A 19048-nucleotide genomic window follows, 5' to 3' on the forward strand; every position below is an offset into this window, starting at 1 on the left:
GCTTATTTCATTTTTTAACTTTATTGTTTCCTTTTTCGTCGAGAATGGTCCGAAAGTAAGTTGAAAAGTATGCGGCTTTTAAATATTTCTGTTAATGATGTGAATAACTGTTAAATTCTTAAACTTTGAACTTTTTACGCACAAATTACGGTGCTGATATCTACTAAATCTTCTTCTATTTTCTATTTTGAAATACTAGGAGGTTTCATTCAATCTTATACATTTGCTAACATTTTTAATTTGACAAACCATTAAATTAATATTTAATAACTTAATTGCTGCTGTAAATAATTATTCGGTAATAATATTATATTATTTTTCAATGGAAAATTAAAATAATTCCTTCGTCTGTTTTTACAATATAATTTTTGGGAAACTAAATCATTAAATATTAATATTATTTACATTGCTTTTTAATGGAAAATTGAATTAATTTCTTCACCTATTTTTTTATAATGCAATTTTTGAAGAACCAATTCTCAAAGTTGTAAGTTTCTTAAGAATGCTTAAGAACACGAAAATTTTGGTTCTTTTGTTTCTGTTATAACGAAACAACCTAACCTAACGACATAACGGATACTGATCCAAGTTAACCAAGTCTTCCGTTTATGGTTATCGTTTACAGTTCTTGGCGCCTTGTACTCTCTTTCAACTTTGATAATGATCATTTCTGTTCAGTTACACTTCATGATACCGACAAAGTTCGCAGTGCAATCCGACATTGTCGGATACGTAGAATATCTTCATGGATATTTCGTCGCGGAGGAAAAGAAGAAAAGACGAGCGAGAGAATGGGAAAGCTGAGAATGAAAGGGAACGAAGATCTTGCGCGGAGCGTGAAGAAAGTCACGACGCTCGTGCACATTCCAAAGATCTCCAAGTTAGATACTAACTCGCGATGACAAATTTTTCCGAGTTTACACTGTGGAAGAAGCACCACCGCGATGTTCAGACACGTGATGTTCAGAGCCAAAGAAATAAAAGGAGAAGATATCTCCTGCTAAAAAGTTGCGATGGCAGCTCTATATAGGTTGTCTTATCGGTTGTTTCGTCGCATTGTTCCTTTATTCTCTCACGTGCGCTCTTTAACAATTATTATAACCTTGTTTCTCTTGAATAAAGATTTTCATACATTTCTGTTTCAGTAAATATCACCGGAAATTCTATTTAATGTATTTAAAAAACTATTTAATGCACGTATACTGAGTAAATATATCTTAACATAATTATGGTTAGGAGCTTCATTTTTGTAGTTATTACTGTTGTAACATTACACTAATAAAGAAATAGTTGTAATTGCCATAATTTAAATATAGTTGGCACTAAAAATGATTATAAATTATAGTCATCTTTATGTCAATTGTATTTAAATTACGATAATCATAAGTACTTCTTTATTAGTGTAATACAATGTATGTTATTATTATTAATACAGCAGTAATAACTATAAAAATAGAGTTCTTAACTATAATTACTTTAATATTCAATTATAGTCACAAATATCAAATACTTTTCGCAAAGTGCATTTAATTCTAAAACCGGTAGTCATAGCAATAAATAATTTTCAATGTTTGAAAGAAAAAAAATGAATAAATTTATGAACGAGAGAGAGAGAGAGAGAGAGAGAAAGAGAGAATCTGTAATTAGTTAGATTTTCAAAGATTGAAAATTATCTACGACTATGAATTTCGGCTTAAGTAACATAAATTTGGATACGCATGTTTCAAAAGTCATTCGAATTTCAGTAGCGCTGTAAATATAAGAAACTCGCGTGGGGGTATATCGAAAAATTGACGTACCGAATACACCTCTCTTTCATAAGTCTCGTCACGTAACGCCAACAGAAGTTCCATTTGAGAGCGCCGCGAACGTAAAGCTCGCTGCAGTCGATTGTTCTACAACCGAAGACGAATTGGAGCACTTGTGCAGGTAATCCTGACTTTCATCGAGTCAGCGATAGGTGAGCACGGGAGTTCCCTGGACCTCCAGCAATTCTGGCAATCTTCGAGAGATCCGACACAGAATTCACGGGGTTGCGACAGAGGGTAGAAAGGAATATACGAGCGCACAATCCCACGACGAAGTCGCACGTCAAAAGGGATCAGTATGCCGCGGAGCGCGAAATTTTCTTTTCCGCGTGCGACTCTCCGCCGTCATCTCGAGTGCCTCTGAAGCTTCCTTATTCCTTTCTTTTCCCCGTGCACATTTCGATCTCTTCCCCGTTTGGCTTCATCGGTCGCCTCTTCCTTCCTGCTCGCGCCGACGCGTCAATTCCGTTCTCCCGATCGCGGAAATTTTTCTTTCGCCCGAGGGAAGAAAAACTGATCGGAAATTCCGGTGGAACTGTTGGGAGCGTGTCTCGGATACCGAGAAGAATCTATCTAGTCAACCGGTCGTCGGCTCGTCACTCTCTCTCTCTTTACCTCTCTCTCTCTTTCTCTCTCTCTATCGCGGATATGAAAATCGTTATGTCGTATTGACATTAGTATTATCAGAAAGCTCACCTGGAAGCTCTGCTTTGATATGCTCGCGTTATTAAGAAAACTCAGAAATATGCGGCATGTGTAATTTTTCATTCACGCAGACTTGGTCGAACTGATATGATTCAAAATGGAAATAAGATCATGGAAAATGATCTCTCATTGATATTCTATGGGAGAATTTTCAGTTAAAAAAAATATTTTTATAAAAGAGCGCGATCAGTCCTTTGTTTACATGTTAAATAATTTTTAAAATAGATATTCTTATAAATTATATGATGCGAATAATTGTTATTATTTCAGCGATATTTGCCGGTGTAAGGGAAAGGGGATAATCGAACAAATCGCAATTATTTCGCAATATTATTCTGAATTTGTAATTGATATGTATTTCGCAAGAGTGGACATATTTTATTACAAAAAATATTAATAAATATTGAAATTTCATTTTTATAATGTCATTTATGACTTTATAGAATCTAACTGTACCGCGATGGTACAGTTGGTAGTACGCGGTACACTAATAATAACTCAGTCTTCGAGAACTTTCCGAAGAGCAGACTTGGGATTGAAGTAGAATGATCCACGTACAAACAATATTCGAATAGTTGTCAAGCAAACAGAAATGGCAAAGCGTTGTTAATTCCCGACCGCTCACGCGAAATACGGCGTAATTCAACTTTCGAAGTCCGGCATTCGGGTAGCACTAAGCTGAAGAGAGATGGCCGTGTCGCTACGTCGCGGTACCAGCTGATTGCAACCATTTGTTGGCAAGATATACATTCTGAAATCACGCCGGTACACCAGACTATAAAGCGTGACTAATTACATGAGTTTATTTCGTCAGGTGCTAGCGAAATCTTCAGTCGGTAGCGCGAAAAACGATTCGGAATGTGTGGGAGAAATATTATAAGTGTTTACGCTACGATATATTTCAAACGCAAATATTATACGACAAAAACAAACACATGGAATAAAAATTTTATTTTGATTTTTTTACTCTCTGGAGTAGAAATTTATTTTTTAAAGAGAGCAATGCATTTTTTTCTGGTGGCAATCGTCCGAAATTGTGATTGTGGCAAAGTATGTTGAATAACAAACCTTGCTTTTTTTAATACAAGTACTTATTTGTTTTTATTGTTCTTAAAGATATCGAAGTCTTAACCGTGTTCATACAAGTTTAAAATAAATTTCTGAACGTTATATTTTATACACGCTTTCACTATATTATATTAATAATGTTATTTAATTGCAAGTTTTAACTTCTTTATTGACACAGAAGATTTTGTTTGTCACATTAAGATGTGCAGATAATATAAAATACTTCAGGAGTATATAAAAAATATATTGTAAAATGTTTATATATTATAACGTTTTTTCTTTTTTATAAAAAATATAAAAAAGATATATATTTTATAAATTTTCCCAATTTTACATTTATTTGCCATTTACAATGGTTTATATTTATCCATTAAACCATTTTAGATTATTCAAATACAAAAACATAAACGTTTTTATTGTAAATAATTTTATTTATTTATAGATTTTTTTATTATTCATGTGCAATGCTATTTTATTTTATGTACCATTGTACATTAAAAATGTAAATTATATTTAATTGTATTTCAATCAGTTTGTATAAATAAACAAGTTTGCACTTTATTTATTGTATCATTTATTACTGTTCCTGAAATTTTACCCGTATTCCATAGTACGTTCCATTTTTCAGACCTTTTTATTTTTGCTTTTTACTTTTTTAATATCAAAATTGGTTTTAAATTTTTAAAATTTTTATTATTATTATTGGACGTTATACTACAGCTAACATGTATCTTAAACAAATTGAAGTCTTAACGTGCATTTATATCGGAGTTAATGTTAATTTAAAAACTGATATTTTACATATTATTTGTCTTTACCCTATATTTATTTCTATATAATTATTTTTATATAATCATGCATAAAATAACGTATAAAACATATACGAATCGTATGTCGCAAAACGTAAGACTGCTATTCTTAAATGCAGATTTAAAGTTTCAAAAATAGAGTAGATGTTGCATAACTGTCTTTATATGATCATTGATGTGAAAGGATAATTTTAAGGCCGATTACAATTGGGAGAAATAGTATATTTTTATTAAAAAAAAGAGAATTTTTTCTCATTTCAGTCCCCAAGATGTCCCCAACGTATTTTCGTATTAAAATACACGACTCTAATATATAACGCTAAAAACGTGCGCGCACGTATCATGCATTTCGCATATCGTGCGAATGAGCGGAGGACCCTGCGGTTGCGGTAAACGTTGATCTGTTCCACTTGGGAAATGCGCGCTCCGTGTATTCTACGCTCTATCTCCGTTCTTCGGGTTTAGTTCGAGAATGTCGTTCCAGAACAGTGGTATTCAACCTTTTTATGATTGTATCTCGCTGTCCGGTTCCATTTTCATACTCGAAGATGTAGATAGAGAGCAAGGCGTGTTGTTGTGAATGCATGGTACAATCGCATGGTTCAAAACCACAATAAATAATTCTGATTCGTAACACACAGTCCACTGGACTACTCATGTTTTATGCATGTTACACCATACAACTCCACGTGTTACATATCGCCTTAGGCTTAGGATGTAGAGATCCGTAGATCTTACCGGTCGTCTTTCCTCTCTTATCTTTTTCAATATATCTTTACTTCATCAATCTGTGAATTATGTTGAATTTTTAGCTATTTCTCATCTGTTTATTATAACAGATGCAAGAATATATCATAGATGTTTGAATTTGTGTAAATATGTTCGAGTTAACATGTCGATAAAAACAGAGAAAATTTAATATTTTATAAAAATAATGCTTGCACATACTTGATAGTAATTTTTATACAGTTTTAAATAATTTTATATATTTTGAATAGATTAGTTTTCTAGTTATTTTCTTTTTCAATTTTAAATAATATTATAAAACTATTATTGTTTGCTTCAATAAAAAATATTGCAATATGTTCTTTTCTTGTTAACATATAATCATGTAAGTATATAAAATCATGTTTACCACTTCATTTTTTTCACTAATATTTTGCAAATTTGACGTTAACATTCGCTTCGTGATTTCTCTTCTGTATCCAGTTTACGGTATTCGTATAATGTTCGAAAATATGAGGAATATATTGTACGCATTATACGTCTTGGATAGGTTCGCGAGACCGATTCGTAGAACCGGCCGATTTATGACAAACGTGTTGCAGGTGCAACGCGTTGCAGATACTATAAATTGCGAGAATTGCGGGTATATATGGATGGACTCACAGCGAACGCTCGGTTGCATGTTTGAGTAGTTCTCCCGTTGCGGGTATTGCATACGTCATGCAGCCACGCACGCGAACGAACACGTGCATTACGCGCCATGTCAATACGTTCTACACGTATATGTCGTATTGATTCAAAGTAACGTTCAGATTTAGTTTGGCTACATAGTGATTAGACTGCATCGAAAAAAAAGAGAAAGAGAACAGACGAGAATGATGTTGATTTAACTCAGCGTACAGTCAATTACAAGTGTTGTATTAATTTATTATATTTATATGTATTATAAATTGATAAATAGGTATAGATAAAATTATATTTATACAATCTCGACCATGTATTAATTATTTAACCAACATCAGTCCTTTTCATTGTTTTAATTAATTAAAAGATGGTAAGACCGAGAGACAGACAGACAGACAGACAGAGAGAGAGAGAGAGAGAGAGAGAGAGAGAGAGAGAGAGAGAGAGAGAGAGAGAGAGAGAGAGAGAGAGAGAGAGAGTGTGTGTGTGTGTGTGTATGCATGATGGAAAGACGATCGTTGGAAAAGATAGATGGATCGACGCTGCATAGGTTGCCGTATCATTAACGAAATACGCGAGCACGTTCTCGGCATGTTCTGTTCGACGTAGACGCATTTAATTTACATGGCGTACGCAAGGACGTCAGGTAGCATTCCGCGATGTTGGCAACGATACCTCGCTGCGCTGTGGGCATCGATCTCCCTGGGAATTAATCGCACACGTCGGCGTGCCGATCGCTTTGTCACTTTCATGATTTGCGTACGCGCCCACGTCGCGGTGTACCGAGTAGATTAGAAATTCTGCACGCGTTTCGAACGTCCACGTTGGTGCATCCATTCTCTTCTCTCTGAGCGACGTGACGCTCCTACAGCGTAGGTAGAAACACGTCGATTGGTGGTATTTCGCCGCAGCGATTCCCTTGTTTGAACAATTTCTCTGCGCGGCCTTCTCCCACGGCGCAAAAAGTCCGCGCACTAATGGCGTAAATTAATTATCCTCTTACTCGGTTTTTCTAAATTGATCGTGAGAACGAGGCTGTATATACGCGTCGTACCGAAAATGCTACAATTTGTCACGATTAGCCGTGAAACTTCAGTTATCCTTTCAATTTTGCAAAGTTGCAGAATGTGTAACATGCATAATAATGTAGCAAAATTAATAAAGACCGATTTAATTGGAAGCTATGTACACGAGCTCATGAAGCATACGGTTCATACCTATAATCTTATTATCATTGACGCGCAAAATTCAAATATCGCGTTATATCCGTGATCCAAGCCTGTTTGTGATATGTAATAAATTTACTCGCTGCAATTTAGAGTACACCGGGCATGCTAATATTTCGACGTGCTATTACTTCGCTCTCCGACATTTCCGATAATCCTAAATTCATTGCAAAATAATTGACGACCGATCCGATAGAATGTAATTTGTGTCTCAACTCGGCTATCGACGCAGCGAATAATTGATGCAAAACATTCGTTATAAAAACAGTAATTTGCTATTAAAAAAGCGCCGACAGTCTTTCTTTTGCTAATGTCTTAATGGAGTCCCTTTCCGTAATTGCGTTCTGCGTTCTGTTCTCCCCATCATACGAATCGACATCGGCACTGTTGCATCTGACAATGCCAAGATGGGCCGCTCAGCTCATTTCCGCCTTACGAGGTACAATAACCGCCTCTATCGAGAGATAACGTGTCTTCAGCAGAAGAGACCACATTGCTGCGAAATTCTCAAGCACGTCGTTGCATAAACTATTAACGATTATGTGTTCCAATCCCGGGCGCGAATCGCGTAGTTAGTTCGAGGTTGCAAAATGAGACACGCGCTAAACGAGGTAGAAAGAAGTGTATGAAAGAAGTGGACGAAGATGAATGGTCCAATTACAATGATTTACTATCATTTAATGACGTGCATCTGCGAGATATTTTACTTTGCACTCAGGTTCAAGACATTGCTTTTTAGCACAACAAAGCGTGCTGGTTACAATATGTAATTATCCTTTCAATCTCTTTCTTTTTCCTTTTTTTTCGAGTAGCGGTTCAAGCCTTTGTTGTATAAACGATTTGCTTTAACTATAAGAGAATGTGTTTTTCTTATAAATTTTTAAACCATTATTAAGAATTATTAATTTACGAGGTATAAATTAAAATAATTTATAGCTCGTTTAAGAAATAAGTATGTGTGTGCACTGTTTAACACATAAATGTAAACACATAAATGTAATAAATTATTACATCTATGTGTTAAAACTTAAAACAAATACTGCATTCAGATGTTTTTCTTCGTCATCTATCGGTAAGACGTTTGATCAAGTCTTTTAATTAATTGCAATATGAAACGACGCATAACACAAAACAACATGTCGTATCGCGATAATATCAGGGTATAAGAGTACACGGAAGTTATTATCGTCTTTTGGATTTACATTCTGTCGTATCTGGGATTTATACTCGACCGTAATCTAAATTTCATGGAGATTCATCTCGCGTCTCGCGAGATAGGCTCTTTCGCGGGCGACACGTACATTTCAGAGCCTCGTAGATTTCGCACGAGCTCCAATCATCCCACGGGAGCACATATCTCCACAACGAGATCTTTAATGTGTAAAAGAAAGTTACGAATTTCTATTGCACAATGTAAAATTATATTACACAAAGTTTTGTTAGAAAAAAAAAAAACATTATAATGTATAGAATTTCCAAAATATATCTAATCTAATATTCTAACTGTACTAAAGACAGACGAATCGATTAATTTTAATTTTGAGTCGGGCTTATTATTTCATTACCCGAATGAAAATAATAATTTTATTTAGAAATAGCTAGATACAAATTTGAAAATTTTGGACCAACAATTAATTATGTAGGATACTCAAGCATGATGAGTAAAACTGCAAAAAATTTTGACTATTAATGTTAATAATTAAATATTTGATCATTTTATCGATAAATTATTAATACAATAATAGAGAGTTAATCTTTACATTTTTAATTATTTAATTTGTAAATTCTTTTAAAGATAATACTATTTAAAAGACCCAGATACGATTTGGCTGTCTAAATCATACCTCTTGCAGCACTTTGCAAGAAGACTTATAATAAGTTAATTTATTATTGAAAAATTAACATTGTAATAATAGGTATCTAAACCATCAAGCTACAATTTCCAACGTTCATTTGTGTGTAAATTAGTGCATTAAATAGGAAATATACATAAAAAATAACTTAAGTGGTACACATTTGGCAATTCTCTCCTACAATAACTTAGACGTTTGTAATTCAGACGTTGCATTTACGGCTATTTGATTATCTAGTTGGCTATTTGGGTGTGATTGCAAGCTATAAATATAATGTCACGCTGCTAATAGGTATGGGGAGAGCATTCCCTATCGTCATTAAAGTCATGAAGTTATGAGATCCGACTAAGCATCGCTACCTTGATGATGGACGTTAGTCGGATATTTGACGCATTCGATACGAGTCTCAGTGACCATTCGCAATGTACGAGGATGATTTAACGCGTGCCGTGAGTCGCGATGTGGTCTTGGAGGAATGTGTCCATTGTGGAAAGCTCTTTGCAACGCAACGCGGTGTTACTGTCGCTTCCAGCGAGTAATATTCGGACTGTGACAAAAGAACGCACGGCGGATATCGTTTTTACTTCCGAGTGGTGTTTAGTCTGTAATAGGTGTAAAACCAGAATGGGAATATCAGGGTAAAAAGCATAGAGTTGTAAAAATATGTTACGACTCATGAGACACTTTCTCGTATGGATAAATCTTATTTACGACAAAAGTTTCTTGCTCGTACGTTCTTTAATAATGATATCCGAACTTACTACTGAATGTTCTGTTAAATCAAAGTTATAGCATTTATATATAAAGAAGATAAAAAAGGTTTCATCTATTACAACATAATATAACCTTCGAGTATCTACTTGAAATAATCCAGACACACAAACAATGTCCCCTATAATAAGTGTTACAATATTTTTAAAATATTAGACAAATATAATTAAAAATTAAAATAATATTACAACAATTAATATTCCGGGAATATAATATTTTTTAATATTGTAGGAATATTAATGTTATATGTCCGCTTTATGTAATATTTGTGGTAAATTATTTCAATATCCATGGAATATTAGGAAAATGTTCTACAAATATTATTTTTATTAAAAAATTAATGTAAATTATTATAAATAAAATATTGAAGTAAATAATATTATTTACTTTTCATATAATATTCATATAATATTATCAAGAATGGACGTATATAGTGGCGTGCAAAAGTTTCCGGCCAGTGACATTTTGTATAAATGTCACTGGCCGGATTTCTCTCTAATTTATTAAAAAACAGTCTAATAAAATTTTCATAATCATTATCAGGTATGAGTATAAGATATAGATAACGAAATAATATAGTAAAACAATGATAATTATAAAAATTTTATTAGGCTGTTTTTTAATAAATTAGAGTACAAAATGTCACTGACCGAAAACTTTTGCACGCCACTGTAACCACTTTTTATGAATATTATATAATATTTTGGGAATATTATTTAATATTAAATAATATTGTAACACTTATAAATAAGGTCTCATATTTACACATAAAGAATTTTTTCTTAGAACGTATTTTCACAATTATGGAAAAGGTGGAACAGCATGATATTTCGAAGGATGTGATTTCAATATTATAGTCTTTTAATTGCATTGTTGATTTATAGCGTGAACCTTCGCAGCGTTTTATACTCGATCATCAACGCCACGTGGGAACAGCTGGTTGTTGTCGCACGCCTTTCATACTAAACGTCGACCGATTCGAAATTCTCGATACGATCTTTATGGCAGTCGACATTGTGTAACCATAACTCACTCCACGTCGCTATGTTACAGGCAAGCCAAGCACCGGGGATTCGTGTTGTTAATACTTGGACGTGCGCCATCGCAGTGGCGCGCGAGGTGCAAGCCATAAATACAATTCGCTCGTGATCTGTAAATCGATTTCGCCAGACTGTCGATCTCGTTGCAACATTAATTTAGGAATTAGCAACGCCCGTTTGTTTTACGGCACGATTCGCCCATATTTGTTGTCCGCGCTTCCTCGAGCGTTTCATCACGCGCGCGCTCAACATTCGCAACGCGACAGGGGTCATTTCTCTTCTCTCTGACACTTACCTGTCTGCGTACCGGATGCCGAGAGGTGAGCCAAGCGGTAGATCGTCAGGAGCCGAAGAAGCCACATGACACTACACATGACTGGCTCGGTGCGCGGCCCCTCGCTGCCTTATCTATTCCCGTTGCAGCGGCCTGTGCACCACGGCCTCGACATCGCCATCATCTGAAACACAGGTGCAGGAATCGTGAATAAGTAGTCGAGCTCGTTTACGCCCCGGCTTATCTCTCGGTCCCACTCGAGGGCCGCCAATTCATCGTGTTGAGTAATCCCGTGAATCGGGAAATCCCGGCGTGGCGCTGTTTCGTGCAAGTGTAAGAAGATTTTCGTAAGATGACTTTATCGCAGTGTCGAGCCCTGACGTTAAGTCGTCTCGAAAATCGTCGGAAAATATACGCGCCAAGTTTCGTACACGGACAATTCGGTTACGAAGCAAGGGCGAACGATTCGCCAAACTTAATTATCGGATTTTATCAAACACGAGCAGTCGGGATCAGTTACAGCAAATACACGTTTATGACGTGTGTATATTTAGAGATTATAGGGGAGATGGTTATAGTGAGTGTGAGGATGACCACTCATATTTTCGTTATTAGATGATGAATCTAGTAATTACTTATGGAATCATTCGTCTAGCAGCACGTCGTTATGTGGCGATAATATGTCAATAGCCAACGTTTGTCAAGGCATTTCTACTTTAATTGTCATAAGACATCGACTTTTTCAAGGTGTATTTTAGTATTTAATTACATATTCTTCCTCATTTTTCTTAAACTTGATGCTTCGTAACATCACGCAAATAAATGTACTATTCAATGTTTTTTTTTGTTATTTAATATTTTATTTGATTGCACACATTTCAAGTTAAATAATAGGATGGGATTTTGTTAATTTGGGATATGCAAAATTTTCCAATAATCCTAACTCGAGCGACATACATTTCACATATATGTAAAAGTTGTATCCGGCAGCTTTACTAATTTTTAGTAAAACTGTGTCGGCCAATTAAAAAAATGTGTTTGTTTTTAAATGTCCGTAACATAGAAATTAATGAACATTTAACCATACAAAAATTTGTAGATATTTGCTAAATACGTAAGTAAATTTGCAAAAGCGTAGAAAAATATGTAGCTGTTTTCTTTTAAAAAATTTTCCAAAACAAGCAAACTTTCAGTGCTCTAGACTACTACGGAACATCCGCTTAAACATGCTAATGCCTCAACAAGCTTAATACGATTTCTTTTTGAAAGTTTTCATATCAAAATAGTTTTTAAAGTTGATAGTTTAACTGCTAATTTTAATAATTTACATTATACGTATTATGGATTTTCAGTACCGCAGTTTATATGTGGAAGAAGTTACATGTGCGTAAACACACTTGCATGTATTCTGTAATATTTTATTTTTATTTTGAATAAATATATAATTTTATAACAAACCACCGTGTCTTTTTATAAATAAAATTAATTTTTTTCGGAGGGCAGGAATACATTATCAACTGTTCCTCTTCGATCTAATAGAAATCGTAATAAATATTTCATAACTTCTAGAATCGATGATTGAACAACACATGACGAATGTAATTGTAAAGTCTTCAATTTAACATATTGATTTATTAACAAAGTTATTATATAAAATGTAAATAAGGAGAGGAAGATCGTAATATCTCTTCCAGCAGTAATAACGAAGTTATTAATAAAGCAGTTAGCATAAAGCAATTAGGGGTTGGACAAGTAGAAGTAGTAACCCACATAAAAATAAAGAATTCCTAGTGTCACGAAGCGAATGTCTTGCGTTAGGATGCGGAGTCTGGACTCGGGTTGTTTCCGCGCGTCGGGAAATAACAACGGGAAAGGAGGAAGATGCGCGGCGCATCGTTGCCATAACGTAATTAACTCGTTTTATACTGGCGCTCGTAAGTCGGCCGACTGCCGCGCTAATATGAAAGTATCGCCGTCTCTACGGGTATTAACTTCTAAACTTTCCCACGGGCAGAGCGTGCGAGGAGTTTAATTAAAGTATGATTAAACAGCGTAAGAGTAATTGAATGAAACAAGTAATTCCTTGCATTCATGCATTTGGTATGAGATGTTAGATATTGTCGACGGGATATTTTGGGTCACTTTATCTTTTAGAAGTTCGACAAAAGCTCGCTTTTAAAGCGGTTTTGAAACATTTTTAAAAATTTTTACACGTACACAGTCGTCTCTTACGTTTCTTCATACGTAGCCAATTCTGCCAGTAAATTAATGCCTCAGGTGTTTTAAGATCTTTAAAAGATTAAATAGTAAAGTAATAATTGAAAAAAATGAGATTAGGTCATTGGATCAAGATAATTTACACGTTGAGCATGAGTGAGAAAGAGAGAGAGAAAATTTCGATTTCACGTATCATTTCCAATCTTGATTTCAACGACGCAGCGAAATCAAAGGCGATGGCAATCGAGAACATGGAAGGGGACGTATCACGTATCACGTTACGTAGTCTTTCTATTGCTTCGCTCATCGACCCTTTTGTCACTGATGCAACTAACAGTTAACGAGTCAAGTGATTTCCAATTTTGAAGTCGAGTGCGTCACTCAAGTTTGCACTCGATCGTTTGCTTATCAAGATGTTGTTAAGAGTTATTGGCACTAGATAGTACGTAATTGTTTCGGCACAGATAAAACTAGAAAATTACTAATGTAACAAGTAAAAAAAGAAATTATTAAATCAATTTTCTTCATTACAATAGCCTCAACTAATATGTTTTGTTAAAAATTTTAATTCATATTCGATTGATTTTTGTAAAAAATTGTATTTCTGTGTTAACAAATTTGCTGTTCTGTTCTAACAAATGAATAGTTATAATCGTTAATTTTATTCAGCTGTAGAACTTTGTTACTTTAACATAGAAAACTGTCTTTATATTATGTATATAGATCTGTTGAATTAGTGAAGTTCTCAGTTGTTTTAACGAATCTTTTCTTTTCAATATAAAAGTGCATTAAATCTATATAAATTTTTGTATAACGTAAGTATGATTTCTTACAATTAATCAACGCTAAAAAAAAGAAGATAGTAAAGCTTGTTATTATAAGCAAGTTTAACAATTATATGATAGCAAAAAAATCATGTCTAAAAGAAATTAATTGTTTCACTAATTTTATTATACCATCAACTCTGTTTAGTTATAAATATCAAACTTACGTAGCAAGCTAGAGTTTTCCTGTGTCAAGCAATCTTCGTAAATAAATAGCAAATAAAAATCTATTAAAAATATACTACAATTTGTAGGCTATAAAAACTTTACAGTCTTGATATTTATTACTGTTGTAAATCTAATGCTCGTACTTTTACATTTATTCCTCATAGAACTCTGTAAGGAGTGTCTTCGTGTTACTGTAGTTTCTGATAGCTAAAATACATCTGCAATTAGGACGATAAATGCTAATGGAAAAGCCGCGGCGCTCTTTTCCAAATTACATTAGCATAAAAGACCTGACCGGCAGTCTTAGCTCTCGCTCCAAAAACGCGAAACTTCTCCAGCACTACGGATTCCGGTAACATAGTCGTTGATACCTGCTCCCGATTTAGTTTCGAATAAATATACGAACATCTAATAAGAATATCACGGCGCAATGCCTAAGTTTGATCACGTGTCACCACGTTCCGGCAAGAGCCGTAGGCAACAATTCTTATTCTCCCCTGAAATGCTAGTGTAAAATCTACTTGCGTGAGTCGCAATCAGGAATCGATGTCACGTAGAAGAACCAATTTTATTGAGACATAAAAGAGTTGGGCTTCCAAATTGGACGATATTGCTTCGTAACTCTTATTAGAATGTTACCATAACGTATTCCTGCGGAGAAGCTTGCTCGCAAAACGCCAGTCTCCAAGAATCGGCACACAATAAGAGCGCGACTAGGCGATATATCGCCCGATTTAAATCTCTCTCGCGGCGATGCGCCGTCACGATGCGCTATTAATTCCGAGCGATATATTTCGGTACGCGCAAGCACGACAACGAAGAAAAGAGACTGCGCCATCATTGCAATTTATTTATCTCCAACCGATCTACGTAGGTCGCCAACCACCCCCATGGTATATCTCGTCGTTAGTTTATTTTGTTGAGAATCGTGGCACAATGCCAAAAATCTTCCGTATATCGCCTCCGCACCACTACATTCATTTCGTTTTACACTCGCCATTGGTCCCGGGACTCCGATTCTTCCTTTTTCTCGCGTTCTGAATTTAAAAGTTTCCGTAAGCCATAAAATCTTTTCTACACGGGCTAACGTTCACACTCTAGGAATCTTATTGTGTTAATTTGCGATGCTATACGAGATCGTTTCAAACTTCTGTGACTTAACTTGTAGCGGCAGATATTCTTTAATCGGAAATCAACTTTTTTCTACGAGAAACTTTGGTAGAGGCAGCCATTACCACTTTAATACTTAACGTTATTCATTTCAATGGTTAAATCAACTTTAGGACAAATAAAGTTCACTCAAATTTAATTTAATTAAACTAATTTAACTGAAAGTAATTACTGTTTTGATATTTAACAACAAATTAATTGTCAACAAATTAAAAATGTCTTTAAAATCAGTAATGTCGTCAGACATTTTATGTGTATCTCAAAGAATTGTATAAACGCGAGTAAAATATCAAAATAATTTTACAAATATAACAAAACTGTTACTAAATAAAAAAAATTTTGATAAATTGATAATACAGTCAAAATGTATTAATTGTAAATAATTGAGGCATAATATACGTGACAAGTTTGGCAAGCATGCCATTTTGGGTTTATAACAATAAATCGATTTATATTCATTTTAATATGTTGTATATTCAGTTAATATCGAAACAAATTTATTTACATTACTACTTGCCCTAGTTGCTTCCAATATGTTTGACATATATTGCAAATTTATCAGCTAATATTTGACTTTAATGCCCAATTTATTTACTTACGACTAATACGACTTCTAAAAGATCTAAGTAATCGAATTATATCTATTAATTTTATACTAAAATAATAAACAATACACAGACATGGAAGTTAAAAATAACAATATGTTATTTAACTTTAGAAATTGGTTTAAATTTGATATTTCAATATTTAATAGTGCATAACTAGATATTAAACAATTAAAATTTTCGCTAATTGCAATTGCACGTTGTTGCGGATAAAACTGCGGCAACAGCTAAATCCATGTTAAAAATTTCGTTTGCATACTCCTTTGACACACGTCGATACTTTGTTACAAAGTTGAACGCGACGCGCGTTACGGAACGCCCCTGGAAATTTTTATGCGCGCGCAAAAAATTCCTCCAATATTTCCCCCGGTAGATTCGGCCTTGCTTCTATCCCTCAAATTTTCATTTTTCCGTGACCTTTTTATCCGAGATATATTTAAATGTGTACCGGCATCCCGATTTATTCTTCCTCGTAGCTATTCTGAGCGGCACTTCCACTCGTTGCAATACGTGATTTATGCAAATAGGGCTTCATCGTGCTATATGGACAAGTCGAAATATCGTGCGGTGATATTATCCGATAATTATGTCCTCATTCGAACAGAACAGATTACCAGGCGTCACATGCGAACTTGTAACGATTTCGGCGAACTGTGCGTGCGGAAAGCGAGTCAGCGAAGTTATCGCAATTAAATCGCTTAACCCGGCACAGATTCAATGGAGTACAATAATATGCCCGTAATTGATCAGAACAGGTAAAACGGACTGCTGACTACTCGTAATCATTCGGATAGCGTTTACTACCCTCCGTATGACGTTAGTGACGTGAGTTGTCAAAAAAAAGGGACGTAAAGCTCGAGGTGCTATATAAAATTACAATTTATCTTTGAGTCTATAATTTAAACGCAACGTTTTCGACGCAAATTTTCTTGAATAATCACGAGCGGAAATCAACGATGTATATAGCAATCTGCAAAGGAGGAACATCCAAGTATCTTAATGGAGCGATGTATTTGTACGTGTTAAGGCGACCCGAGCATGTAATCTCGTTAATCTTTTACTGCCCAACTGACTTGCGCGACCACATCTTACATGCAACTTGTCGTAGCGCCACGAATCACTCTCTATAAGGTCAAGAGGTGCAAGCAAGTTCGCTGGCGGGGCTGAGATGGCTGTAGACAAAGTTGACCAAGTTTAGAGGATAGAGCACCACCACGTCCATGACTTCAGGAGCGATATGAGGAAGAAGAGAGGCGGAAGAGAGAGAGAGAGAGAGAGAGAGAGAGAGAGGGAGGGAGAAAGGAGGGAAAGGGAGAGGAAGAGCTGCTTGCACTGCAGCCGTTCTTGGAGCTCGGTTTTAATGAACTTTGCATAATGTTGCGCTGCTTCTGCCGGTCCGTGCGATTCCCATCAAGATGCGAGAACTTCCGGCGGCGTGGAGTATTTTTATTCACTATGATATAAAATATCTTTCGCGTACTCGCGTGAAAAGTGAGCGCCGCTGTTATTTCTTTTGAGCATAATGTAGTCCAGTCGACGAGTTAGTGCAACGCCTTGGGTGGGCATGCGAAACGAGCATGACGATTTTGTACGATTGTAAACGCGAATCGCACGTTACGTTGCATTGAAATAACGGCGTTGTAACACAAAAAATTGCATCGATTCATACTGCGATATACTTCGCTTTCTGTTGTTTTGCATTTTCGTACAGATCCGTATTTGTTGCTAACAAGAGTTAGTAATGGTTCACAGTGATACCATCAACCACATGTTTTGTATTGATGCACTGTTGCAGTGATCATATCACCTACAAGTTTTATATTATTGCAATGTTGCAATTCAATAAAAAAAATATTTTTAATGGACAGTTAAAATTTCTCATATTGTTTGTTTTCACTCATAGATTCGAGGGCAAATTTATATTTTGTTGGGTTTAAAAATTGTATATAAAAATAACGAACCACGATTTCGTTAAATAAAGCGTTATAGAATACTATTAATAATATTTACCAGCCTAATGTGTATGGGCGCACGATGTACGCGCAAGCTAAACGAGTTACGGCACGTAATTGTACAAGCGTTATGCTAATGTCTAAATTTACATCCGTCGTAGCATTCAAATGTCACACGAACGACGGCATTCGACGATCTGCTTTATCGCGCCCGTTGCACTACCGATTAAGTAAGTAAATTTATTTATATATACGATGACATATAAGCTGACACGACTGAGCGCAGCAGAAAATTGAGAACAGGGAGATGGAATACCCTCGTGCGCGAAAAAGATTTCCACGGTTCCACGTGGGACGAGGCATAAATCATCCCTTTTTACTCGTGCTTTTACCTGGAGCCCACGATATAGCGATCTAATATGTTTAATGCGCATTATGATGCCATTCAATATACCATAATGTAGCCCACGTAATATACCTCGGCAGCTACTGTAAGGATAATAAGGGCAGCGGGTCGGTCTACTATAATCCTGAAGCTTTTGCTTAGGTAGGATAATAGTTTTTAAGGGAGAACGTCTTTCACACAAGTCAGAGTCGAGAATTTACAGGCAATCTTCTACAGTTAACCTACAGGATATGATGAGGCGTGCGGCATTATTGCGAAATCTGTTGACTATCTTCCGTGTGTGTGAAGCTGGCATATCATTTGGTAGAAGCTCACTAAACATTGACAGTTCTAGGTTTATTTTTAATAGTTCTACAGTTCCTGATAGATAAAACAAATAGTTCTGGCCTTTAAAGCGCATAGGAAAAAAACGCATAGGACAAAGTGAGACGCCAGGTTCACGCAGCGTCTCAGTTTGTCCTGCGTCATTTTCTAGACCCAATTCTTGTAGGATTTTAAAAGATTTACAGTTCTAGATAAGTTCTAGAAAGAATTCTAGCGTTTAACATAATTTATTTAATTTTTTAAAGAAAATTATTATAAAATATTTATTTTATAATATTACATAAGAGTTCCGTGTATAAAAAAATATTTTTTCTCCAGTTCTGAATGTATCTAAAGGCCTTCAGAAGAGTTCCGATCGATTCAATTATTTATTAATTAGAAAAAAATTATCTTTCGCAAAAGTCGTATATTCGCGCAT

The 19048-nt window shown here is 35.2% G+C and overlaps 1 protein-coding gene across 5 annotated transcripts in view; it reads right to left on the reverse strand.

Moving 5' to 3' along the window:
* Positions 1 to 19048, reverse strand: part of LOC105194273 (zwei Ig domain protein zig-8) — a 170657-nt gene that overhangs the window by 26249 nt on the left and 125360 nt on the right. For all 5 annotated transcript variants that reach the window (XM_039446448.1, XM_026137247.2, XM_026137248.2 and 2 more), the window contains one exon: positions 10986 to 11148. In XM_039446448.1, coding sequence (XP_039302382.1) covers positions 10986 to 11064 — 79 coding nt within the window. In that variant the 5' untranslated portion in view covers positions 11065 to 11148. The remainder of the gene's footprint in view (positions 1 to 10985; positions 11149 to 19048) is intronic.

This window comes from Solenopsis invicta, chromosome 3 (genome assembly GCF_016802725.1).
Source record: "Solenopsis invicta isolate M01_SB chromosome 3, UNIL_Sinv_3.0, whole genome shotgun sequence".
NCBI lineage: Eukaryota > Metazoa > Arthropoda > Insecta > Hymenoptera > Formicidae > Solenopsis > Solenopsis invicta.